General features: G+C 48.3%; 1 protein-coding gene across 1 annotated transcript; it reads right to left on the reverse strand.

Annotated features, from left to right (window-relative positions):
- Positions 1-3,162: 3,162 nt before the first annotated feature.
- LOC125549046 (acyl transferase 7-like) lies at positions 3,163-4,726 on the reverse strand. The gene has a single exon (XM_048712544.1). The coding sequence runs from the start codon at positions 4,605-4,607 to the stop codon at positions 3,303-3,305; it is 1,305 nt and encodes a 434-aa protein (XP_048568501.1). The 5' UTR covers positions 4,608-4,726; the 3' UTR covers positions 3,163-3,302.
- Positions 4,727-26,677: the final 21,951 nt, after the last annotated feature.

Consider the following 26,677-nt stretch of genomic DNA (forward strand, 5'->3'; position numbering starts at 1 on the left):
TAAAAAATAATTTGCAAATAAAAAATATGAATTTGAGAAAGTTCACGGATTTTGAAAACAAATCATGGATTTGAATTTTTTTTGCGGATTTTGACAAAAAGGTTTGAGGATTTGGAAAAAAGTTCATGGATTTAAAAAACAAAAAAATAAGAATGCTGCTTTCCCTATGGGTGAATGGTGAATTAGAGTTTCAGATACTAAGCCGTTTCAGAACTTCAGATACTAAGTTAGATCAAAATTAAGAATGCTGCTTTCACTATGACCATCAAATCTATCACGAATAATTTTGGCGTGCCAAATTAGAGTTTGCGACTCGACTATGGGTGAATGGTGAATTGGCCGGATTCAGTTGATCTTCATCCGTGATATGGTGATAGAATAATGTTTGTTGTCTTGATGAATTCCTTGCAGGATGTCTGACAACTAGGAACTCGGTTCAGGGGATCGATCAAGATAGATCAGTTACTTGATACGTATTGTTAAATTTATTTCTAGTAGAAACATATTGTTAGATAAAATGAGAAATAGGCAAATAAATTTTCTCTATTTGCGGTGAGATATACAAGAGTATCGGTCTAAACTAACATATATTCCTACATGATACACAAGAGTAACACTCCTAATACTCCCTCAAACTTACTCGCAAAAAAAAACTCCCGCAAACTCAAGAAGATCTAAAAAATTGAGTTTTAGAACATGAAACGACATTGTTCTCTAGTTTGAGGCATGATGAAGAAGTCTGTCAAATGAATCTCTTATGGAACATATTGGAAACAAGGGCGGCAGTTCCAAATGCAGGTGCACAAGGATGGCAGTTCCGGATATGTTGCGTCGCCTGTCGCCCGCTGCCGCAGTGCTGGCGCCGGCGCTGGACCTTCCTGCCCCGTGGGCAGCTCACTCCGCGTCGCCCGTCCATCGACTCTCCCCCTTCCGGCCGCTGCTCTGGCAAGGCATCGATGGGTTTTAGTAGCCGCTCCATCGGCTCTGAGGACGCGCACACCTGAATTGCAGGCGCACGCTGCCCGCCGCAAGAGGCAACGGGCAAGGGAGGAGGCAGCCACATTGGAGGCGGTCAGATAGTACTCTTGCCGCTTTGGAGGTCCGTAAAGCTGCATAATAGCGATGCAGCCGCGTCGAGGTCGGGTGAGGAGGTGATTCGTTTTTTCTTTTCTTTGGTGGATGTTGTGGTGGTGCCGGATGCAAGTGACGAACATTGGTGTTAAGCTTAGAGATGTTCTGCTATCTTTTTAGTTTTGTCAGGTCGATCTTTACATGACTTATACTTTGATTTTTATGATATAAATGAGACCCGTTTTACCTCGCCAAACAAAGAGAGAATGAAAATTCAGAAAGCCGGTTGGTTTCTATGATACCCCAATTGCTTCTCGTAGAAATTGAGCCAGAACACATCGACATTGAATGTGGTCACGTGTCTCATCCACGCACATCTATTTCTCATTTATTATCGAAAAGCCAAAGAGACAATACTAAGGCCCTGTTCGGAGTCACCCCAGCTCCTAAAAATACGAAGAGCTGGAGCATATGTTTCCCAGCTCTATGCCTTTTGACTCCAGCTCCGGGAGCGGACTCGTGGAGTGGCGGATCTCTAAACAGGGTCTAAATAAGGCCCTGTTTGGTCCATAAGAGGGTGTTTGTTTCCAGGGACTTATTGGTCTAGGAACTTAAAAAAGTCTCTATAAGTCCCATCTAAACCAAACAGAAGGGAATTATAGGGACTTAAAGTGGTCATTTGGGACTTATGAAATAAGACTCTCAAGGAGGGACTTATAGGGACTTATAGTTGTAATATGGTCTTATAGAGACTTATAAGTCCCAGGAACCAAACAGGTAGGGACTTTTTAGGGATTTGTGACTTATAAGTTGGGACTAAAAAAAGTCCTAGGACTTATGAACCAAACAGGACCTAAGTCTTAGGATTTTTTTTAGTCCCAACTTATAAGTCCTAAGTCCCTGTCTGTTTGGTTTCTGACACTTATAAGTCCTTATAAGACCATATTATAATTATACGTCCCTATAAGACTCTCCTTGAGAGTCTTATTTCATAAGTCTCAAATGCCCACTTTAAGTCTCTATAAGTCCCTCCTGTTTGGTTTAGATGGACTTATAAGGACTTTTTAAAACTTTTTTAAGTCCCTAAACCAACAAATCCCTCGAAACAAACACCCTCTAAAAATCACATCTTCAGTGAAAGCTTGGAAACCCGCTATGTGCTATTTGCATTAAAAACGCCTGCTGGCAGCATTTATATTTTGCACATAGCCGCTCAATGCTAGCAGAATTAGAAGCCTGCCCAACAGTACTCTGCCCAAAAAAGAGAACTATGCACAGGAATAAATACAGGATACCGCAAACAGAACAGTTGCAAGTCTATTAAAATCTTGGGCGTCCAAATACAGGATACTGCAAACAGAACAGTTGCAATTCTACTCCTTCCGGTCCTTTTTACTTTGCATATTAGAATTCTCTGCAGTCAAACTTCACAAAGTTTGACCGTATTTATATGAAAAAAATATCAACATCTGCCATGCTAAAATTATATAATATGAAACTTTAAGTCATGGCACATCTAGTGGTATTGATTTCAGATTGTGAATGTTGGCACTTTTTTCTACAAAGTTGGTCAAACTTTATGAGGCTTGACTTCAGTCAAATCTTATATGCAAACTAAAAAAGACCGGAGGGAGTATTAAAATCTTGGGCATCGAAATATGTAGCCATGTTCGAGTTCAAAGGCAGCAAAATGGATCATCAAAAGACAAAGTCTTGTTCGCCCAAATATGTAGGCACGTTTGAACAGGACTTTGCAGTCTCTACTAGCCCAATTAGCTGAACGGGATGGCTCAGCGCCTCAGCCTCCATCGGGATTATTCTGTACCGAAGTACAGGATGGTTGTGGGGTTCTATTTGCAATTTGTACAGGTTTTCATCAGGCAACCCACATTCTCTATCAAACGGATCAAGATGAAGTTTTCATGTTTTCACTGAATGAATGTATGGTTTCCACTAGATATATATGTACTCAATGCTCAAAATCCGACGTCAGATTTTTTAAGGATAGCAAACCGAACATTTTCAGATGGCAAATTACGATTTACGAGTAGCGGCAAATCCTGGTAAAAACCTAAACATGCCCGAATTTGCGTAATTTACCCTAAAAAAGCGTTCAATGGGCCGTGTTTAAAATCCTTTATTTTTACATTTTATAAAAACACCGTGAATGCAACTGCGCAGTGCCACATTAATGGACGGACATGTACAAGAAACGGGAAGCATATGATCATCTAGGCGAACTTGGCGAGCTCGACGGCGAGAGCGGCGGCATGAGGCTCCTCGACGCAGCGGAGCACCACCCGGACGCCTCCACGCCTGGGCGCTGGCGGCCTGACGTAGTGGAGCTGCACGATGAAGTTGTCGTGGTCGTTGAGCGGGGACACGTACCCGGGCACGCCGAAGCCGTAGTCCACCTCGTCCAAGCCGAGACGAGTCCAGTCCGACAGCGTCACCGTGCTGTAGTCCAGCGGCGGCACGTCGTACTGCTCGACGCCGCGCATCCAGCCCGCGAACCGAGCGGGGACCGCCTCCTTGGCCTCCCGTACCGCGCCGACCACCTCCGCCAGCGCCGCCTCCCGGACGGCCTTGCCTGCCCTAGCGACGCACGCCAGGAATACGCAGTTGCCGTAGTATCCCTCCACCGTCGGTATCGGCAGCACGCCGCGGAGAAGGCGACGGGTGCTGACGGCGAAGGCCACCCGGACCTCGGCGTCGTCGTCTGGGAGCGCCGACGCCAGCGCCAGCGTGCGGCACTTGAACACGATGGCCGTCACCGCGTCGAAGGTGGAGCAGACCTCCCCCGCCGATGCCGCGGAAGCTTGCTTGAACTCGTCCTTGACGCGCGCGATGCTCTCCGCCGAGATGTCGGCCACCTGGGTCACGAGCCTGAACTCCGTGACCTGCCCCGGCAGCGGGCCTGGAGGGTCTGGGATCGCGTCGCGGTCCCACACCGGAGCCACCGACGGCGCCTTGAGCCCCCGCGCTAGCTCCCCTGCCGCCGTGAGAAACTGCGCCGCCCCCTGCCCGTCGAACACCGCGTGCCTGAAGATGATCCCGACGGCGAAGCCACCGCAGGTGAACCTCGTCGCCTGGACCATGAAGATGAGGCCGTCGAGCTTCTCGCCGGGGGGAGGGCGCGGGAGGAGGAGCTTCTGTGGGATGGGAAGCGGGCAGCACTCGAGGCCGTCGACGTCGGCGAGCGCGCAGCTCGCGGCGGCCTCCACGAACCAGATGCCCTCGCCGGTGCAATCGACCGCGAGGCCGCTTGGGGCGACCCGTCCGGCCACTGGGTAGTACGGTACAAGCGCCCTCGCGAACCCTTCGCGCATTGCGGCCACGGCCGCGGCGGCGCCCAGGTCTCTGCGGGCGGCGGAGGGCGAGGGCGGGGAAAACACCTGGATAAGGCACACGAAGCCGGAGCCGGCGACGGTCTTGTCGATGGAGGAGAGCGCGAGTGTGCCCCGGGGAGTGGGCCCCGCCGGCGGGATGAGCGCCGGCGGCGACTTGGTAACGGTGGGCGTGCTACTGCTGGTCATATCGAACCGAGCAAATGAGCCGATGAGGCAAAGCGTCGTCGTTGGCGGCGGCGGGAACTGGGATGGGAAGGCAATTGGAGATGTTCACCTCGCGGAGTACATCTTTGAATTTTCATACTGGCGGCGACTTGTCCCGTCGATGTGGTCGTATAATCTTCTCGATGTCACATCTTTGTACGTATTTTCAGATTCAGAAGAGTAACATGGTTTGACCGAAGCGAGATTTTCCCCACGCGGTAATTATACTCCGACTCTGCATCTCTGAATTTCCAGAAGATTAACTCGCTGGCGGTAATTATACTTGTCACGTCGACGTGTGGCTGTATAATCCCGTCGATGTCACATCTTTGTATTTTCAGAAGAATAAAAGCATCTCCAGTCCTCGGCCTCTTACGAGGGGCAAAAAATCCGAGCGTACCGGCGCTAAACCGTGCACTGGGGACGTGATACCCATCAGTCGTGGCGCCCATATTTTTTAAAAAAAAAATTAAATACGGCGCAACTACGGCTCAAATTTAACGCAAACATCGACGAGTTCGTTTAAATTTAAACATATTTTACAAAAAAAGAAAAAACTACTACGGGCTGCCCCCGTCGTCTCCATCACCGCTCCTCGCCGCTCCCCGCCGCCCACCGCCCGCCTTTGCAGTTCTACATGACGAGGAGGTGGTAGAACCGCGTGTAGTCGCCGCCACCGCCGTCCCTGCTGCATCCCTCCCCCGGTTGGCGCGGCGGGTTGGACGGTCCGGGGACGTCCTCGTCGTCGTCGCTGTCGAGGATCACGATGCCGTGCTCGTCCTCGCGCCCACGCTTGCGGGCGGCGATCTCCTCAAGGGCCCGGCGTTGCCGGACCATCTCGTCGCGGAGGTAGTCGTCCCGCGTCCACTTCAGGGCGTCCTCGTCGGAGAAGCCGCGCCGGGCTATCTCCTCGTACTCCGCGGGGAGGCCGAGCTCCGGCTTGGGCTCGACGAGGACGAAGCGGCCGGAGGGGGGGGGTGGAGTCGCCGATGCGGACGGCGGAGCTGCGGGTGGGCGCGCTGACATGCGTGTCCTGGGGCTCCGACTTGACGGGGCGGAGGCAGGGAGAGCCTGACGAGCGGCCGGACAAGGAGGAGGACGCCCTGGGCCGCTCCATGCACCTCAGCGTCCAGGAGCTCCCACGGCGGCGTGAGAAGGACGGGGGAGCGGGGTACTCGAGGCGCGGCGTGTTGCCGCCCTCGATGTACTCGAGGACAGCCTCCAACGTGCGGCCGGGCATGCCCCACCACCGGCGCCGACCCTTGGAGTTGAGCCTGCCAGAAGGCACGACGCCGTTGGTGGCCTCGAGCTGCTCGGCGTGATGGCGGCGGAAGTAGGGCTCCCAGAGCGGGCTGTCGGGGACGTAGCGTGGCCCCTCCCTCGCCGCCCGTGGTAGAGACGCGCGGATACGTGCGATCTCCGCACGCCGCGCCGCCCCGGTGGGTGGTGGTGGCACCGGCACGCCGCTAGCGCTGATCCTCCAAGCCCCGGGCACCCGCATGTCCGGCAGGACCGGGTATTCGGCCTCGAAACGGAGGCGAGTCTCGTCCTCGTGAAGATGGCGGCGCCCGAAGCCATTCGCCGCCGCGCTGTCGCCTGGGAAGCGCTCGGCCATTCTTCTGAACTGGAGACGGCGAGAGGAGGAAGGGGGAAGAAATGGGCGCGTCGGTGGTGGAGTATCTGTGTGTGTCTCCGGCGCGGCAGCACGCGTGGTAGGCTTGGCCGGCGCGTTACGCGTGGCGTGGTGGCGTGGCGGGCGAGGGGACGCGCGTCGCCCGGCCTTCACTGCGTCGCTCGTGAGGCATCAATGGAGGCTCACCGGCGCGGCAGCACGCGCAACTTTGGCATTGATTCGCCGCGGGAAACGAGGCGATAAGGACGATGCAGCGGTGAGAAGAGAGTCGACTCGCTGACGCGGCTGGCCCGCGGCTCTTCGCGCTAAAAACGATTCGCCCGGCGCCCCCGAGCGACCCCCCGCGCGCAGGATTTGGGTTGGGTCCGCTGACGCTAATTTCAACTCGAGCCGGCGAAAACTGAACCTTTGAGAGCGCGGCTGCCGATTTTTTGACGCCGACGCCCGAAAAATCGCCTGAGGGGCCTTTTTGAAGACGTGGCTAAAGATGCTCTAACATGATTTGTCTACTTGCCGCTGCCGTGCCGCGCTCGCCCAACAGCTGGGCGTCGATGGCGTCGAGCACCGCCGGGTCGTCGCGCGTCGCTGCGCACCGTAAGTAGCCCTCCGGCGACGACACCAAGTTGGCGTAGTACATGAGCATAGTACACCTCACCACGTACTCGGCCAAGTCCCGCGTCAGCGACCCCGTGGGCAGCTCCCGCCGGGTGGACCGTGGACGCGTAGAAGATGTCCTGCTTCCGCGACGCGTACAGCCTCGGGTCCACGATCAGCGGCTGCCCCCTGCATCATGCCACAATCACTCATCGCCGTCAGTTCCAGCTCGTACATAAATATCGATCGCCGGAGGTGGGGAAGAAGGAAGAGTGCTCACTCCTTCCAGCCGAGGCGGCTGGTGTGCTCGATGAACTTGACGTTGCGCGGCAGCGTCGAGAATATGTGCATGACATCTGTGTCGCCGCAGTTGGTTAGTCAGCCAGCGGATTCGATTATGGACAAATAGACATAGGACATATCGCGTCAAGCTAAGTAAGCTATAAGAAAACCTGAAGGGATTAATTGACCGGACGCCGCGTAAAAAAAAGTAAGGCACTACCGTCCTGGGTCATGAGCATAGTTTTAAATAGCCTGCTACAATCCCGTTATACCTTTTTCCGCGGGGTGCCGCTAAATGGTCTCATGTATAAATAGCCCGTTATAGCTCATTTGTAGGTCCGCCACTATTTAGCATAGTCCGATATTTAAAACATCGGTCATAAGCGGGTAGTCGGAGGCTGAGAGGTTGATGAACCCGTCCCGTCACGGCTGCAGCGGAGGAGCACGGCGCAGGCATGCAGGGTGTTGGCCACCATGGTCGGCCCCAGGTAGGTAACCATGTTGGCGGCTGGTGCCCTTCTTCCTGCCTTCCGATTTCCCCTGCTCTGGTGTTGATCCTTTCCGCTGAGCCCTCCAGGCGGAGGAAGCCGAGAAGACCACCCTATGGATCGGGATGCTGTGCTCACCACACCAACACTCCACGCGGCCGCGACGGTGCTCGCGTTGCGGCTCCCGTGCCACTGCCGTTGGGTCCGTCGTGGTCACCATCGTCATCCACTGCATGTACGTCGTCGCCGCCGCCGCCGCTGCCCTTCTCTTCGTCGTCGACGACCCAGGAGACCTCTTCGTGCACCGTGGCCCTCGTCTTCTTCGTGGCGGGCGACATCAATAGTTTCCTGGCCCTCCTTGGAGACTGAGAGCATCTCCGCTCGCCCCCTCCCCCCCCCCCAACAGGCCCCCGGGCCCCTTTTTTATTGTCAGCTCAAAAAAATGGTTCAGTCGCGCCTCTACGAGCCCAAATTTCGCCGATTAGGACCAAAATTGGCGTCAGCGGACCCAGGCCAAACCCAGCGCGCTGGGTGCCGACCGGGGGCGCCGAGGGAAAGGAAAATTGTGCCAAAACTTCCCGCGCCAGATTCCCACATCGTGGGCCCGCCGAGTCAGCGACTAGCATCCTCGTCCTCATCTCAGCGCCTCGGCTCCTGCGCGAATCAATGTCAAGGCTGCCGCCAGTCAACCTTCCATTGATCACGGGCAGCGCTGTGAAGGCGAGGCCGCTCGCCCGCATCAAGGCCGAGTCCCAGGAGACGCCGGAGCGCCGACAACCTCATCATAAACGAGAGCCACCGCCAACCTTCCCCTCCCCGTGGCCATCTTCGCCTGGTCAGGCTGAAGAAGGAGCAGGTGACACCCGTGGTCGTCAAGCAGGAGCACGTGGAGATGGTCACCGACCTTGGAACCGACCTAAAATGGGCACGTGACGACTACATGCGAGAGGAGATGGAGCGCCAGCGCCAGCGCCATGCTCTAGAGGAGATCGCCGAGCGATGCCGCGACCGCGAGGAGGATGGCATCACCGTCCTCGACAGCGACGAGCACGAGTGTGACGCCCCCGATTCAATCGTACATTAATCATACACGCAAACGTGTACGATCAAGATCAGGGACTCACGGGAAGATATCACAACTCAACACTACAAATAAAATAAGTCATACAAGCATCATATTACAAGCCAGGGGCCTCGAGGGCTCGAATACAAGAGCTCGATCATAGACGAGTCAGCGGAAGCAACAATATCTGAGTACAGACATAAGTTAAACAAGTTTGCCTTAAGAAGGCTAGCACAAACTAGGATACAGATCGAAAGAGGCGCGGGCCTCCTGCCTGGGATCCTCCTAAGCTACTCCTGGTCGTCGTCAGCGGGCTGCACGTAGTAGTAGGCACCTCCCGAGTAGTAGTAGTCGTCGTCGACGGTGGCGTCTGGCTCCTGGACTCCAACGTCTGGTCGCAGCAATCGGGTATAGAAAGGGGGAAAAGAGGGAGCAAAGCAACCGTGAGTACTCATCGAAAGTACTCGCAAGCAAGGAGCTACACTACATATGTATGCATTGGTATCAAATAAAATAAGGGTATCATATGTGGACTGAACTGCAGAATGCCGGAATAAGAGGGGGATAGCTAGTCCTATCGAAGACTACGCTTCTGGTAACCTCCATCTTGCAGCAGGAGAAGAGAGTAGATGGTAAGTTCACTAAGTAGCATCGTGTAGCATAATCCTAACCGATGATCCTCCCTTCGTCGCCCTGTGAGAGAGCGATCACCGGTTGTATCTGGCACTTGGAAGGGTGTGTTTTATTAAGTATCCGGTTCTAGTTGTCATAAGGTCCAGGTACAACTCCAAGTCGTCCTGTTACCGAAGATCACAGCTATTCGAATAGATTAACTTCCCTGCAGGGGTGCACCACATAACCCAACACGCTCGATCCCATTTGGCCGGACACACTTTCCTGGGTCATGTCCGGCCTCGGAAGATCAACACGTCGCAGCCCTACCTAGGCACAACAGAGAGGTCAACACGCCGGTCTAAATCCTATGGCGCAGGGGTCTGGGCCCATCGCCCATTGCACACCTGCATGTTGCGAGGGCGGCCAGAGAGCACACCTAGCAACCTCCATTACAAAGGAAGTTGCGTTACGTGGTCCAACCCGGCGCGCGCCACTCAGTCGCTGACGTCACAAAGGCTTCGGCTGATACCACGACGTCGAGTGCCCATAACTGTCCCCGCGTACATGGTTAGTGCATATAGGCCAGTGGCTAGACTCAGATCAAATACCAAGATCTCGTTAAACGTGTTATCTTGAAATAACCGCGAACACCGAACAGGGCCAGGCCCACCTCTCTCCTAGGTGGTCTCAACCTGCCCTGTCGCTTCGCCACAAGGATCCACACAGAGGGCCATTGGGACAAAGGTCCTTTCAGCCCCCAATCCGTGAATCACTCGCGGGTGCTCCACGAGCCGACCCGACTTTAGTCACCACCTGTATCATGTATAAAGTATGTAGTATATACCCGTGATCACCTCCCGAGTGATCACGGCCCGATAGTATAGCATGGCAGACGGACAAGAATGTAGGGCCACTGATGATAAACTAGCATCCTATACTAAGCATTAGGATTGCAGGTAAAGGTAACAACAGTAGTAGCAAGGACAGGCTATGCATCAGGATAGGATTAACGGAAAGCAGTAACATGCTACACTACTCTAATGCAAGCAGTATAGAGGAGAGTAGGCGATATCTGGTGATCAAGGGGGGGGGGCTTGCCTGGTTGCTCTGGCAAGAGAGAGGGGTCGTCAACACCGTAGTCGTCCTGGGTAGCAGCAACGTCGGTCTCGGTGTCTAGCGGGAGAAGAGGGGGAAGAAACAATAAATATAATGCAAACAAATGCATGACGATGCATGACATGACAAAGCGTGATGCTAAGTGTGCCCTAACGCGGTACGAGGTGGTACCGGTGAAGGGGGAAAACATCCGGGAAAGTATTCCCGGTATTTCACGTTTTCAGACAGATGAACCGGAGGGGAAAAGTTGCGTGTTTGCTATGCTAGGGATGCGTGGCGGACGAACGGGCTGCGGATCCGGATTCGTCTCGTCGTTCTGAGCAACTTTCATGTACAAAGTTTTTCCATCCGAGCTACGGTTTATTTTATATTAATTTTAAAAGAATTAAATCAATTTTAGGATTTATTTAATTAATTAAATCAACATTATCCAGAATAGTGTTTGTTGACGTCAGCATGACGTCAGCAGTCAACAGGGGGTTGACTGGGTCAAACTGACGTGTGGGTCCCGTATGTCATAGACACATCACCTTAACTAACAGATTAGTTAGGTTAATTATACACTTTAGGTTAATCACGTTTAATTAGTTTAACTAAACATGATTAATTAAGTTAATTATTTACTTACTTACTTAATTAATTTTATTATTAATTATTTATTATTCCTTTTTTATCGTTCTGGGGCGCTGGGACCACTATCATAGGCACAGGGGCGGGCCCAGCTGCCGGTGGCCCATATGCCAAAGTGGATCGGGCGCAACGGGCGCCAGGCTTCGGCCGTTCGCCCAAACCGGACTGGCGAGGGGGTGCGGCAGACGAAGGCCGCCAGGGCGCGGCGAGGCACCGGCCAGGGGGAAGTGGTGGCGGCCGGCAGAGAGGCGGATGCGGCTGGCGTCGCACGCGGCGACGAGTGGGCAGCGGCAGCGCAGGGAACGCGGCGGTGCAGGCGAAGCCGAGCAGCAGCAGCGTGCAGCGGTGAACGGGACAGCGCGGCGCGACGGCACAGAGCGGGGCTGGCACGATGGCGCGCGTGCGCGCGGCGAGGGGCACGACGGGCGACGCGATGAAAGCAGGGGAAAGGGGTGGGAAACGGGGGGGAGGGGCGGCTCACTATGCGGCTATAGGGATTGGCAGCGGGCTTGGGGAGGAGCCGAGGACGGGGCAGTTTGCCGACGCGGCGTTGGGGAGGCGGGGGCGAGGTAGCTCCGGGCGGGGTCCAGCGACGGCGAGGTGGCAGGGCGCCGGCGAAGGGGGCTCCAGGAGGAGGTGAGGCGTCGGTGGTGGGGCGGCGCTGGGGAAGGCGCCGACATCGGGGCGCGGGGCGGCCCAGTCACCAGGGTCGGGGGGGCGAGCGCCCCCGATCCACATCGGGTCGTGGGGTGGGGAACATGGGATCGTGCGGGGGGAGTGGGGGATCGGGTGGGTAGCTAGGGTTTCCGGGGAGGGGTTATACAGCCGGAGTGGGCCAGCTGGGCCACGTGGGTGGCCAGCTGGGCCTGTTGGCCCAGTTGGCCGGGATGTCCTTTCCTTTCTCTTTTTATTTTGTTTTGTCTTTGTCTTTTCTTATTTTTATTTGCTATTTTTGCTTTCTTTTAGTTTTAATTTGTTTTAGTTTTATAAAGTATAAAAAATAGTTCACAATTTAGTACTAATAATTATGCTACTGCCCCATTAACTTTTGGACAACTAAATGAATAGTTTGTTATTTATAAAATACAAAAGGCATTTATTTAATTGTTTTGCCTACTATTTTAATTATTTTAGGACATTCAAACACTTTTAAAGATGTTGGTTTCTCCACCATTATTATATAGGGATTATTTGTCACGCCTGTACCATTTTAGTTTTTGATATTTGAAAAGTTTTACCATTTGACTTTAATTCAAATTTAATTCTGAATCGGTTTTGAACTAACGGGAGATTAACAACAGTAACCGAGGTGACGTGGCATCATTAGGAGAGGTTCACTGTAGCTTAAATATCCGGGCGTCACAATTCTCCTCCACTACAAGAAACCTCGTCCCGAGATTTAAGAGGTAGAGTAAGGGGGAAGGGATTTGGTTATGAAATTCTAACGGATCTTTTCGGGCTTGGTTGCTCTTCTCAAAGTGGTCGATCCATAGCGGTGATGACTTCATTCCTATGCATCGATGCATCATGATGAGGTTGTCGTCCTTTCTTCAGGAACTCCATCGTACTTACGAAAATGACAAGGGGTAACTTCAAAAGAACGGGCCTCTGAAAGGTTGACTATCCGGTTGATAACATCGGGGATGGGGCGGAAAGTAACTCTCAAATGGAAACTTAAGACAATATCGATAGCAAGGTAAGTAGGTACCATAAGAAGTTTCGAGCGAGTAGGCAATCGTTCGATGCCTGAAACAAAGTATAAAAGGGGTCCAGAGCAACGAGAATAAGTATTGTGTCTGATACCAGAATAGATCACTAGGAAGGTGGCTCGTGATCTTTCATACGAAGCCAAGCGTGAGTAATGACTTTAGAAACAGGGGTGTACAGGAGAGTCAGGTTTCGATCCTGTGGAACTGTGGGTTATGGGCCACCATGTGGGTTAAAAGTAGATAAGGGGCGTTGACGTCTTACACGGTCAAGATAGCAAGGTACGTTAGAGGATAGCCTGTCAGTTATGTTGTCAACAATGTCGGTACCAAGGGCGAGGGACGATGAGAACCATTTTTCCTACTCGTTGAACGAGGCGGACCAATAGGCAAGGTTCTCGTCCATCAGTGGCTACTGGAATGTCATCAATAACAGTAACAGGGTCTTGCTGACAGAATTGTACACCGAGGTGTTTACATAAGCAGGAGAATATTACTGCTTAGAACATATAGATCACAAGAAACGTTAAACCAACCAATGGAAAGGAAAATATGATTATCAGATTAAACAGAACAATGGAAAGGAAAATGTGTTTAAACACATATTTCAAGGGTATATCCTCCCCAAGGACAAGCAGAGCGTGATATCCATGAGAGGATATAATGTAGAAAACTCTTTAGGTAGGGGAGAGAATTTTCATGACATTACCCCTACAACGGTGTTTGGATAAGTGAGCAAGAAACAATTAGCATTGGGATAAGTGTTCTTGTTGAAAATTGGAGTACCACAGACATGCTTCGAGATAGCATTGACATGGCCAACAGGTGAAGATCAGACTCTGGAGACACAAAGGATCCATCAGGAATAACTTGAAGAATAGGTCTTACAATTCCCTCATGGAAGAAGGGATAACCTTGCTGAAAAGGAATCTATAACAACAAGTCCTTCGGCCAGGTGTGATAGGCATGACCTCACCTTACCGATATATAAGGTCCAATGTAATAACTCTTGGAAATATGTTCCAACCATCATAGTTGACCGAGATTCGTATCTGATTGGTGCCAGGATGCCTCAGACTCAGGATGCCTGAGAAGAAAAGGTGCATCACAATTGACGAGACGACATTGTAAGATTCTCGGGAAATGTACTATGGAAGCGAGTTCCAAAACAATAGTTCATCATTAAACCGAGAGAATGAGGGGTGGCTATGGTCTCAGCGACAATTCATTGGGATTTCCAAAAAGATGGATTTCCACAATTATGTGAACAAGGCGATAACAATAGTCATATCAAATGATATAATGAGGTATGCTCGAGGAAAACATACACAATTTAACAATGATAGAAGGGTGCACCCGGAAATCTGGACTAGGTAGCACGATCAATGTTTGAATGATGACCCAATAAGCAATAGACTTAGAATGAAACTATCGACCATTAACTTCAAGCAATAGGGTTGCTATAAGTTTTGAAATTTACACCTCTCAATCCATTTGCCGGTATTCCGGTTAGAAACAATGCGGGGACCAAGAAGAAATGGTGATATGGCAAGAAGTATCACCTGTATCAAGAATTCTTAAGAGGTGATGAAATTCTCACGACATTCTTGACACAAAAGATGGTAATACTCCAAGGTAAAGGTGAACAAATGCTGGATAGCAAGGATCTCAAGGTATACACAAAACACGAACAAGTTTGTGTTGAACGAAAGGCGATAAAGTTGTCGATGATAGCACCAATCATCGAGGGCAAGGATGTTATTTCTCATAATGAATTCAATTGATATCCAGGAAGGAGTTAAGATGTTGATAATGATCATGACAAATTTTGTCGAGAGGCTCCATGAAGAAGCAATCGAACAACGACTGCATCAAGCAAAAGGACTGATGAAGTGAAACATTATTGGGTCTATGGATACGACACCAACTCGGAATCAAGCTTGCTTCGCAAAGCGAAATGATATGATGAGGAAGATCAACGCAAGCTTAGCTCATCGTCAAATAATTGTGCTCCGGGAGGAAGGACCATGTAGCACAGTTAAAATTTAACATGGTAATGATATAGCCGATCAGGCTAGGAGTGACGTGATGGAGTATTAAACTCCTCAAAAACAAAGTACTGGGAGTAAATCTCAGTGTTGATTCAATTCACAAATCGATGTTCTCGGTTGACGACAACCCAGAACCCATGGAGTGACTATGACGGGGAAAGGTACTACTTCATCAAAAATTCGTAAGATGAGGTGCAATGGGTTGATATCCTCGATATACCAGGGGTAATACTCGACGAAAGATCAAAGTAAAGATTGGTCTGGTGTATTGATCCACAGACGACAAGTGCTTAAACTTGCCCGAGAAATGTGATCTAAGAAGAAACATATGGTCGGAACCACGATTGCAAAGGATCAATTCACTGATACCAATGGATATTATATCAAGGAAATAGTTACAAGAAGCACCCATGATAGGATCTACATCGTGTCCATGGGCATGAACACAAGGTTCAAGGTCGACTCCCACTTCTTCAATGTATAACCTTCCATTCACCTCTCGCTTTTCGAAATTGACATTAGTTGTTGAAAGTTTTACCTGGTGCAATACCAGATAAGTATGACCCGTGAAATCTTTCAGGTTCACACGGATTAGGGAAGGCATAGGTTCAACCCATTAGGGCATCTTAGGAACATATATCACAATCTTTGGAGTAAATAATACAAGCTCGAAAGTAGAGCATGGTTCACAAAGCAGAGGATACAATTTACGAAAGGCATTATATAACCGAAGAAAAGCTCACAATGTTTAATGAATATGAAGGACGGGGTCGAATAAAATCCAACAAAGGATCTGGTGGTTCACAAGGGGTCTGATGCGAGCATCGATACTCAACCAGAAGAAGGAAAAAGGTAAGAAGATTAGAACATAGAAACAACTGACCAATTTAAGCTCAAATGCAACGGAATTATGATTTTCAAATCAAGGGATCAGAAGCAACATTCTGATTAGGGTTGGATAAGTTGAATAGCCTTAGGGGTAAAATCGACAAGTATTTGAATGGTCGAGAACCAGCTCATGTTCGGGAAGACATCCGAGCCGAAAAGATAATTTATAAGGATCAACTGATGATTGCGTGCATTCGCACACATGCTGAATCAATATGGTCAGAATGTTCATCTCAAGGATTTTAACGAATATTGCTTGACATATGGAATTAACCATTATGCCAGCAGGTAAAGAAGATCAAGAGCAATAGGCTACTGAGGATTTCGGAAGATCGAATGGCATTTCGAAGAATTTTGCGAAACACCTGAACAACTGGGGATGAACGAATCCCCGGTAAATGCGAGGAATTATTCATACATGTATTCATGAGGAAAAGGAGCCGCAAGACAACACAAAGAATCCTCAGAATATCCAAAGTATTTCAGGGTATCTTGTAATAACAACAACAATTGGAAATGAACTTATGGACGACAAGTGTATGTAGCTTTCCATAGGGATTTATCGGTGGTATGGAAGTGCAACGGCGAAGGGCACAAGGGTCTCGGGGAAACATCGGAGAGTATCTTCAAAATATTCTGGTGCAGCCAGCAATCATCTGGACTGAAGGGGATCTCCGGGAGAAAGTATTTACGAGAACCTAATGTTAGAGTTTTAGTAAATTCATTTAACCCGAACAGAAGAGATGTTAGAGTCCCAGAGTATAGGTCGAGGAATAAAAGATCCTAATACCACCCAGATGGCGACGTGGGCCCGTAAGGCACACAAACATGTTAGTAAAAGTTTTTGTAATGTCTAGACTCAACTTCGGCCAAGGAGTGTTGAAGGGGGATTCCTACAGGTAGTCGGCTCTGATACCAACTTGTGACACCCCCGATTCAATCATACACTAATCATACACGCAAATGTGTACGATCAAGATATGGTACTCACGGGAAGATTTCACAACTCAACATTACAAATAAAATAAGTCATACAAGCATCATATTACAAGCCATGGGCCTCGAGGGCTCGAATACTAGAGCTCGATCATAGATGAGTCAGCGGAAGCAACAATATCTGAGTACAGACATAAGTTAAACAAGTTTGCCTTAAGAAGGCTAGCATAAACTGGGATACAGATCGAAAGAGGCGCAGGCCTCCTGCCTGGGATCCTCCTAAGCTACTCCTGGTCGGCGTCAGCGGGCTACACGTAGTAGTAGGCACCTCCCGAGTAGTAGTAGTAGTCATTGTCGACGGTGGCGTCTGGCTCCTGGGCTCCAACGTCTGGTCGCAGCAATCGGGTATGGAAAGGGGGAAAAGAGGGAGCAAAGCAACCGTGAGTACTCATCCAAAGTACTCGCAAGCAAGGAGCTACACTACATATGTATGCATTGGTTGAAGGAAATATGCCCTAGAGGCAATAATAAAGTTATTATTTATTTCCTTATTTCATGATAAATGTTTATTATTCATGCTAGAATTGTATTAACCGGAAACATAATACATGTGTGAATACATAGACAAACAGAGTGTCACTAGTATGCCTCTACTTGACTAGCTCATTAATCAAAGATGGTTATGTTTCCTAACCATAGACAAAGAGTTGTTATTTGATTAACGGGATCACATCATTAGGTGAATGATCTGATTGACATGACCCATTCCATTAGCTTAGCACCCGATCGTTTAGTATGTTGCTATTGCTTTCTTCATGACTTATACATGTTCCTATGACTATGAGATTATGTAACTCCCGTGTGCCGGAGGAACACTTTGTGTGCTACCAAACATCACAACATAACTGGGTGATTATAAAGGTGCTCTACAGGTGTCTCCAAAGGTACATGTTGGGTTGACGTATTTCGAGATTAGGATTTGTCACTCCGATCGTCGGAGAGGTATCTCTGGGCCCTCTCGGTAATGCACATCACTTAAGCCTTGCAAGCAATGCAAATAAAGAGTTAGTTGCGAGATGATGTATTACGGAACGAGTAAAGAGACTTACCGGTAACGATATTGAACTAGGTATTGGATACCGACGATCGAATCTCGGGCAAGTAACATACCGATGACAAAGGGAACAACGTATGTTGTTATGCGGTCTGACTGATAAAGATCTTCGTAGACTATGTAGGAGACAATATGGGCATCCAGGTACCGCTATTGGTTATTGACCGGAGACATGTCTCGGTCATGTCTACATTGTTCTCGAACCCGTAGGGTCCGCACGCTTAAGGTTTTGATGACAGTTATATTATGAGTTTATACGTTTTGATGTACCGAAGGTTGTTCGGAGTCCCGGATGTGATCACGGACATGATGAGGAGTCTCGAAATGGTCGAGACATAAAGATTGATATATTGGAAGCCTATGTTTGGATATCGGAAGTGTTCCGGGTGAAATCGGGATTTTACCGGAGTACCGGGAGGTTACCGAAACCCCCCGGGAGCTATATGGGCCTTAGTGGGCCTTAGTGGAAGAAGAGGAGAGGCGGCCAGGGCTGGGCCGCGCGCCCCTCCCCCTAGTCCGAATAGGACAAGGAGAGAGGGGGCCGGCGCCCCCCTCCTTTCTTTCTCTTTTTTCCACCTCGCAAATCCTATTCCAACTAGGATTGGGGGAGAAGTCCTACTCCCGGAGGGAGTAGGACTCCTCCTGGCGCGCCCTATGATGGCCGGCCGGCCTCCCCCCTTGAACCTTTATATACGGAGGCAGGGGCACCCCAGAGGAACACAAGTTGATCCACGTGATCATATTCTTAGCCGTGTGCGGCGCCCCCTGCCACCATAGTCCTCGATAATATTGTAGCGGTGCATAGGCGAAGCCCTGCGACAGTAGTACAATAAGATCGTCACCACGCTGTCGTGCTGACGGAACTCTTCCCCAACACTTTGCTGGATCGGAGTCCGGGGATCGTCATCGAGCTGAACATGTGCTAGAACTCGGAGGTGCCGTAGTTTCGGTGCTTGATCGGTCAGGCCGTGGAGACGTACGACTACATCAACCAAACGCTTTCGTTGTCGATCTACAAGGGTACGTAGATCACACTCTCCCCTCTCGTTGCTATGCATCACCATGATCTTGCATGTGCGTAGGAATTTTTTTGAAATTACTACGTTCCCCAACAGTGGTATCAGAGCCTAGGTTTTATGTGTTGATGTTATATGCACGAGTAGAACACAAGTGAGTTGTGGGCGATATAAGTCATACTGCTTACCAGCATGTCATACTTTGGTTCGGCGGTATTGTTGGATGAAGCGGCCCGGACCGACATTACGCGTACGCTTACGCGAGACCGGTTCTCCCGACGTGCTTTGCACATAGGTGGCTTGGGGTGACAGTTTCTCCAACTTTAGTTGAACTGAGTGTGGCTACGCCCGGTCCTTGCGAAGGTTAAAACAGCACCAACTTGACAAACTATCGTTGTGGTTTTGATGCGTAGGTAAGATTGGTTCTTGCTTAAAGCCCGTAGCAGCCACGTAAAATTTGCAACAACAAAGTAGAGGACGTCTAACTTGTTTTTGCAGGGCATGTTGTGATGTGATATGGTCAAGACATGATGCTGAATTTTATTGTATGAGATGATCATGTTTTGTAACCGAGTTATCGGCAACTGGCAGGAGCCATATGGTTGTCGCTTTATTGTATGCAATGCAATCGCGCTGTAATGCTTTACTTTATCACTAAGCGGTAGCGATAGTTGTGGAAGCATAAGATTGGCGAGACGACAACGATGCTACGATGGAGATCAAGGTGTCGCGCTGGTGATGATGGTGATCACGACGGTGCTTCGAAGATGGAGATCACAAGCACAAGATGATGATGGCAATATCATATCACTTATATTGATTGCATGTGATGTTTATCTTTTATGCATCTTATCTTGCTTTGATTGATGGTAGCATTATAAGATGATCTCTCACTAATTATCAAGAAGTGTTCTCCCTGAGTATGCACCATTGCGAAAGTTCTTCGTGCTGAGACACCACGTGATGATCGGGTGTGATAGGCTCTACGTTCAAATACAACGGGTGCAAAACAGTTGCACACGCGGAATACTCAGGTTATACTTGACGAGCCAAGCATATACAGATATGGCCTCGGAACACGGAGACCGAAAGGTCGAGCGTGAATCATATAGTAGATATGATCAACATAGTGATGTTCACCAATGAAACTACTCCATCTCACGTGATGATCGGACATGGTTTAGTTGATTTGGATCACGCAATCACTTAGAGGATTAGAGGGATGTCTATCTAAGTGCGAGTTCTTTTAGTAATATGATTAATTGAACTTCAATTTATCATGAACTTAGTTCTGGTAGTATTTTGCAAATCATGTTGTAGATCAATAGCTCGCATTGTTGCTTCCCTGTGTTTATTTTGATATGTTCCTAGAGAAAATTGTGTTGAAAGATGTTAGTAGCAATGATGCGAACTGGATCCGTGATCTGAGGTTTATCCTCATTGCTGCACAGAAGAATTATGTCCTTGATGCACCGCTAGGTGACAGACCTATTGCAGGAGCAGATGCAGACGTTATGAACGTTTGGCTAGCTCAATATGATGACTACTTGATAGTTTAGTGCACCATGCTTAACGGCTTAGAATCGGGACTTCAAAGACGTTTTGAACGTCATGGACCATATGAGATGTTCCAGGAGTTGAAGTTAATATTTCAAAGCAAATACCCGAGTTGAGAGATATAAAGTCTCCAACAAGTTCTATAGCTAAAAGATGGAGGAGAATCGCTCAACTAGTGAGCATGTGCTCAGATTGTCTGGGTACTACAATCACTTGAATCAAGTGGGAGTTAATCTTCCAGATAAGATAGTGATTGACAGAATTCTCTAGTCACCATCACCAAGTTAGTAGAACTTCGTGATGAACTATAGTATGCAAGGGATGACGAAAACGACTCCTGAGCTTTTCATGATGATGAAATCGATGAAGGTAGAAAGCAAGAAAGAACATCAAGTGTTGATGGTAGACAAGACCACTAGTTTCAATAAAAGGGCAAAGGGAAGAAGGGGAACTTCAAGAAGAACAGCAAGCAAGTTGCCGCTCAAGAGAAGAAACCCAAGTCTGGACCTAAGCCTGAAACTGAGTGCTTTTACTACAAGCAGACTGGTCACTGGAAGCGGAACTGCCCCAAGTATTTGGCGGATAAGAAGGATGGCAAGGTGAACAAAGGTATATGTGATATACATGTTATTGATGTGTACCTTACTAATGCTCGCAGTAGCACCTGGGTATTTGATACTGGTTCTGTTGCTAATATTTGCAACTCGAAACAGGGACTACGGATTAAGCGAAGATTGGCTAAGGACGAGGTGACGATGCGCGTGGGAAACGGTTCCAAAGTCGATGTGATCGCAGTCGGCACACTACCCCTACATCTACCTTCGGGATTAATATTAGACCTAAATAATTGTTATTTGGTGCCAGCGTTAAGCATGAACATTATATCTGGATCTTGTTTGATGCGAGACGATTATTCATTTAAATCAGAGAATAATGGTTGTTCTATTTATATGAGTAATATCTTTTATGGTCATGCACCCTTGAAGAGTGGTCTATTCTTATTGAATCTCGATAGTAGAGACACACATATTCATAATGTTAAAGCCAAAAGATGCAGAGTTGATAATGATAGTGCAACTTATTTGTGGCACTGCCGTTTAGGTCATATCGGTGTAAAGCGCATGAAGAAACTCCATAGTGATGGACTTTTGGAACCACTTGATTATGAATCACTTGGTACTTGCGAACCGTGCCTCATGGGCAAGATGACTAAAACACCGTTCTCCGGTACTATGGAGAGAGCAACAGATTTGTTGGAAATCATACATACAGATGTATGTGGTCCGATGAATATTGAGGCTCATGGCGGATATCGCTATTTTCTCACCTTCACAGATGACTTAAGCAGATATGGGTATATCTACTTAATGAAACATAAGTCTGAAACATTTGAAAAGTTCAAAGAATTTCAGAGTGAAGTTGAAAATCATCGTAACAAGAAAATAAAGTTTCTACGATCTGGTCGTGGAGGAGAATATTTGAGTTATGAGTTTGGTGTACATTTGAAACAATGCGGAATAGTTTCGCAACTCACGCCACCAGGAACACCACAGCGTAATGGTGTGTCCGAACGTCGTAATCGTACTTTACTAGATATGGTGCGATCTATGATGTCTCTTACTGATTTACCGCTATCGTTTTGGGGTTATGCTTTAGAGACGGCCGCATTCACGTTAAATAGGGCACCATCAAAATCCGTTGAGACGACGCCTTATGAACTATGGTTTGGCAAGAAACCAAAGTTGTCGTTTCTGAAAGTTTGGGGCTGCGATGCTTATGTGAAAAAGCTTCAACCTGATAAGCTCAAACCCAAATCGGAGAAATGTGTCTTCATAGGATATCCAAAGGAAACTATTTGATACACCTTCTATCATAGATCCGAAGGCAAGACTTTTGTTGCTAAATTCGGAAACTTTCTGGAGAAGGAGTTTCTCTCGAAAGATGTGAGTGGGAGGAAAGTAGAACTTGATGAGGTAACTGTACCTGCTCCCTTATTGGAAAGTAGTACATCACAGAAAACTGTTTCTGCGACACCTACACCAATTAGTGAGGAAGCTAATGATAATGATCATGAAACTTCAGGACAAGATACTACTGAACCTCGTAGATCAACCAGAGTGAGATCCGCGCCAGAGTGGTACGGTAATCCTGTTCTGGAAATCATGCTGCTAGATCATGATGAACCTACGAACTATGAAGAAGCGATGGTGAGCCCAGATTCCGCAAAATGGCTTGAAGCCATGAAATCTGAGATGTGATCCATGTATGAGAACAAAGTATGGACTTTGGTTGACTTGCCCGATGATCGGCAAGCAATTGAGAATAAATGGATCTTCAAGAAGAAGACTGACGCTGACGGTAATATTACTGTCTACAAAGCTCGACTAGTCGCAAAAGGTTTTCGACAAGTTCAAGGGGTTGACTACGATGAGACCTTCTCACCCGTAGCGATGCTTAAGTCTGTCCGAATCATGTTAGCAATTGCCGCATTTTATGATTATGAAATTTGGCAGATGGATGTCAAAACTGCATTCCTGAATGGATTTCTGAAAGAAGAGTTGTATATGATGCAACCGGAAGGTTTTGTCGATCCGAAGGGAGCTAATAAAGTGTATAAGCTCCAGCGATCCATTTATGGACTGGTGCAAGCCTCTCGGAGTTGGAATAAACGCTTTGATAGTGTGATCAAAGCATTTGGTTTTATACAGACTTTTGGAGAAGCCTGTATTTACAAGAAAGTGAGTGGGAGCTCTGTAGCATTTCTGATATTATATGTGGATGACATATTACTGATTGGAAATGATATAGAATTTCTGGATAGCATAAAAGGATACTTGAATAAGAGTTTTTCGATGAAAGACCTCGGTGAAGCTGCTTACATATTAAGCATCAAGATCTATAGAGATAGATCAAGACGCTTGATAAGATTTTTCAATAAGTACATACCTTGACAAGATTTTGAAGTAGTTCAAAATGGAACAGTCAAAGAAAGAGTTCTTGCTTGTGTTACAAGGTGTGAAGTTGAGTAAGACTCAAAACCCAACCACGGCAGAAGATAGAAAGAGAATGAAAGTCATTCCCTATGCCTTGGCCATAGGTTCTATAAAGTATGCCATGCTGTGTACCAGATCTATTGTATACCCTACACTGATTTTGGCAAGGGAATACAATAGTGATCTAAGAGCAGATCACTGGACGGCGGTAAAAATTATCCTTAGTGGAATAAGGATATGTTTCTCGATTATGGAGGTGACAAAAGGTTCGTCGTAAAAGGTTACGTCGATGCAAGTTTTGACACTAATCTAGATGACTCTAAGTCTCAATCTAGATACATATTGAAAGTGGGAGCAATTAGCTAGAGTAGCTCCGTGTAGAGCATTGTAGACATAGAACTTGCAAAATACTTACGGATCTGAGTGTGACCGTTGACTAAAATTATCTCACAAGCAAAACATGATCACACCTTAGTACTCTTTGGGTGTTAATCACATAGATATGTGAACTAGATTACCGCCTCTAGTAAACCCTTTGAGTGTTGGTCACATGACGATGTGAACTATGAGTGTTAATCACATGGTGATGTGAACTATTGCTGTTAAATCACATGGCGATGTGAACTAGATTATTGACTCTAGTGCAAGTGGGAGACTGAAGGAAATATGCCCTAGAGGCAATAATAAAGTTATTATTTATTTCCTTATTTCATGATAAATGTTTATTATTCATGCTAGAATTGTATTAACCGGAAACATAACGCATGTGTGAATACATAGACAAACAGAGTGTCACTAGTATGCCTCTACTTGACTAGCTCATTAATCAAAGATGGTTATGTTTCCTAGCCATAGACAAAGAGTTGTTATTTGATTAACGGGATCACATCATTAGGTGAATGATCTGATTGACATGACCCATTCCATTAGCTTAGCACCCGATCGTTTAGTATGTTGCTATTGCTTTCTTCATGACTTATACATGTTCCTATGACTATGAGATTATGTAACTCCCGTGTGCCGGAGGAACACTTTTTGTGCTACCAAACGTCACAACGTAACTGGGTGATTATAAAGGTGCTCTACAGGTCTCCAAAGGTACATGTTGGGTTGACGTATTTCGAGATTAGGATTTGTCACTCCGATCGTCGGAGAGGTATCTCTGGGCCCTCTCGGTAATGCACATCACTTAAGCCTTGCAAGCAATGCAACTAATGAGTTAGTTGCGAGATGATGTATTACGGAACGAGTAAAGAGACTTGCCGGTAACGAGATTGAACTAGGTATTGGATACCGACGATCGAATCTCGGGCAAGTAACATACCGATGACAAATGGAACAACGTATGTTGTTATGCGGTCTGACCGATAAAGATCTTCAAAGAATATGTAGGAGCCAATATGGGCATCGAGGTCCCACTATTGGTTATTGACCAAAGACATGTCTCGGTCATGTCTACATTGTTCTCGAACCCGTAGGGTCCGCACGCTTAAGGTTTCGATGACAGTTATATTATGAGTTTATACGTTTTGATGTACCGAAGGTTGTTCGGAGTCCCGGATGTGATCACGGACATGACGAGGAGTCTCGAAATGGTCGAGACATAAAGATTGATATATTGGAAGCCTATGTTTGGATATCGGAAGTGTTCCGGGTGAAATCGGGATTTTACCGGAGTACCGGGAGGTTACCGAAACTCCCCGGGAGCTATATGGGCCTTAGTGGAAGAAGAGGAGAGGCGGCCAGGGCTGGGCCGCGCGCCCCTCCCCCCTAGTCCGAATAGGACAAGGAGAGAGGGGGCCGGCGCCCCCCCTCCTTTCTCTCTCTCTTTTTTCCACCTCGCGAATCCTATTCCAACTAGGATTGGGGGAGAAGTCCTACTCCCGGAGGGAGTAGGACTCCTCCTGGCGCGCCCTATGATGGCCGGCCGGCCTTCCCCCCTTGAACTTTTATATACGGAGGTAGGGGCACCCCAGAGGAACACAAGTTGATCCACGTGATCATATTCTTAGCCGTGTGCGGCGCCCCCTGCCACCATAGTCCTCGATAATATTGTAGCGGTGCTTAGGCGAAGCCCGGCGACAGTAGTACATCAAGATCGTCACCACGCCATCGTGCTAACGGAACTCTTCCCCGACACTTTGCTGGATCGGAGTCCGGGGATCGTCATCGAGCTGAACGTGTGCTAGAACTCGGAGGTGCCGTAGTTTCGGTGCTTGATCGGTCAGGCCATGGAGACGTACGACTACATCAACCAAACGCTTCCGTTGTCGATCTACAAGGGTACGTAGATCACACTCTCCCCTCTCGTTGCTATGCATCACCATGATCTTGCGTGTGCATAGGAAATTTTTTGAAATTACTACGTTCCCCAACATTGGTATCAAATGGAATAAGGGTATCATATGTGGACTGAAATGCAGAATGCCGGAATAAGAGGGGGATAGCTAGTCCTATCGAAGACTACGCTTCTGGTAACCTCCATCTTGCAGCAGGAGAAGAGAGTAGATGGTAAGTTCACTAAGTAGCATCGTGTAGCATAATCCTAACCGATGATCCTCCCTTCGTCGCCCTGTGAGAGAGCGATCACCGGTTGTATCTGGCACTTGGAAGGGTGTGTTTTATTAAGTATCCGGTTCTAGTTGTCATAAGGTCAAGGTACAACTCCAAGTCGTCCTGTTACCGAAGATCACGGCTATTCGAATAGATTAACTTCCCTGCAGGGGTGCACCACATAACCCAACACGCTCGATCCCATTTGGCCGGACACACTTTCCTGGGTCATGCCCGGCCTCAAAAGATCAACACGTTGCAGCCCTACCTAGGCACAACAGAGAGGTCAGCACACCGGTCTAAATCCTATGGCACAGGGGTTTGGGCCCATCGTCCATTGCACACCTGCACGTTGCGAGGGCGGCCGAAGAGCAGACCTAGCAACCTCCATTACAAAGGAAGTTGCGTTACGCGGTCTAACCCGGCGCGCGCCGCTCAGTCGCTGATACCACGACGTCACGAAGGCTTCGGCTGATACCACGACGTCGAGTGCCCATAACTGTCCCCGTGTAGATGGTTAGTGCGTATAGGCCAGTGGCCAGACTCAGATCAAATACCAAGATCTTGTTAAACGTGTTATCTTGAAATAACCGCGAACGCCGACCAGGGCCAGGCCGACCTCTCTCCTAGGTGGTCTCAACCTACCCTGTCGCTTCGCCACAAAGATCCACACAGAGGGCCGTTGGGACAAAGGTCCTTTCAGCCCCCAATCCGTGAATCACTCGCGGGTGCTCCACGAGCCGACCCGACTTTAGTCACCACCTGTATCATGTATAAAGTATGTAGTATATACTTGTGATCACCACGGCCCGATAGT

Source organism: Triticum urartu, chromosome 3 (genome assembly GCF_003073215.2).
Source record: "Triticum urartu cultivar G1812 chromosome 3, Tu2.1, whole genome shotgun sequence".
Taxonomy (NCBI): domain Eukaryota; kingdom Viridiplantae; phylum Streptophyta; class Magnoliopsida; order Poales; family Poaceae; genus Triticum; species Triticum urartu.

Coding starts and splice junctions, on each gene's coding strand:
- LOC125549046 (XM_048712544.1), bottom strand. CDS start 4,607: ATGACCAGCAGTAGCACGCCCACCGTTACCAAGTCGCCGCCGGCGCTC.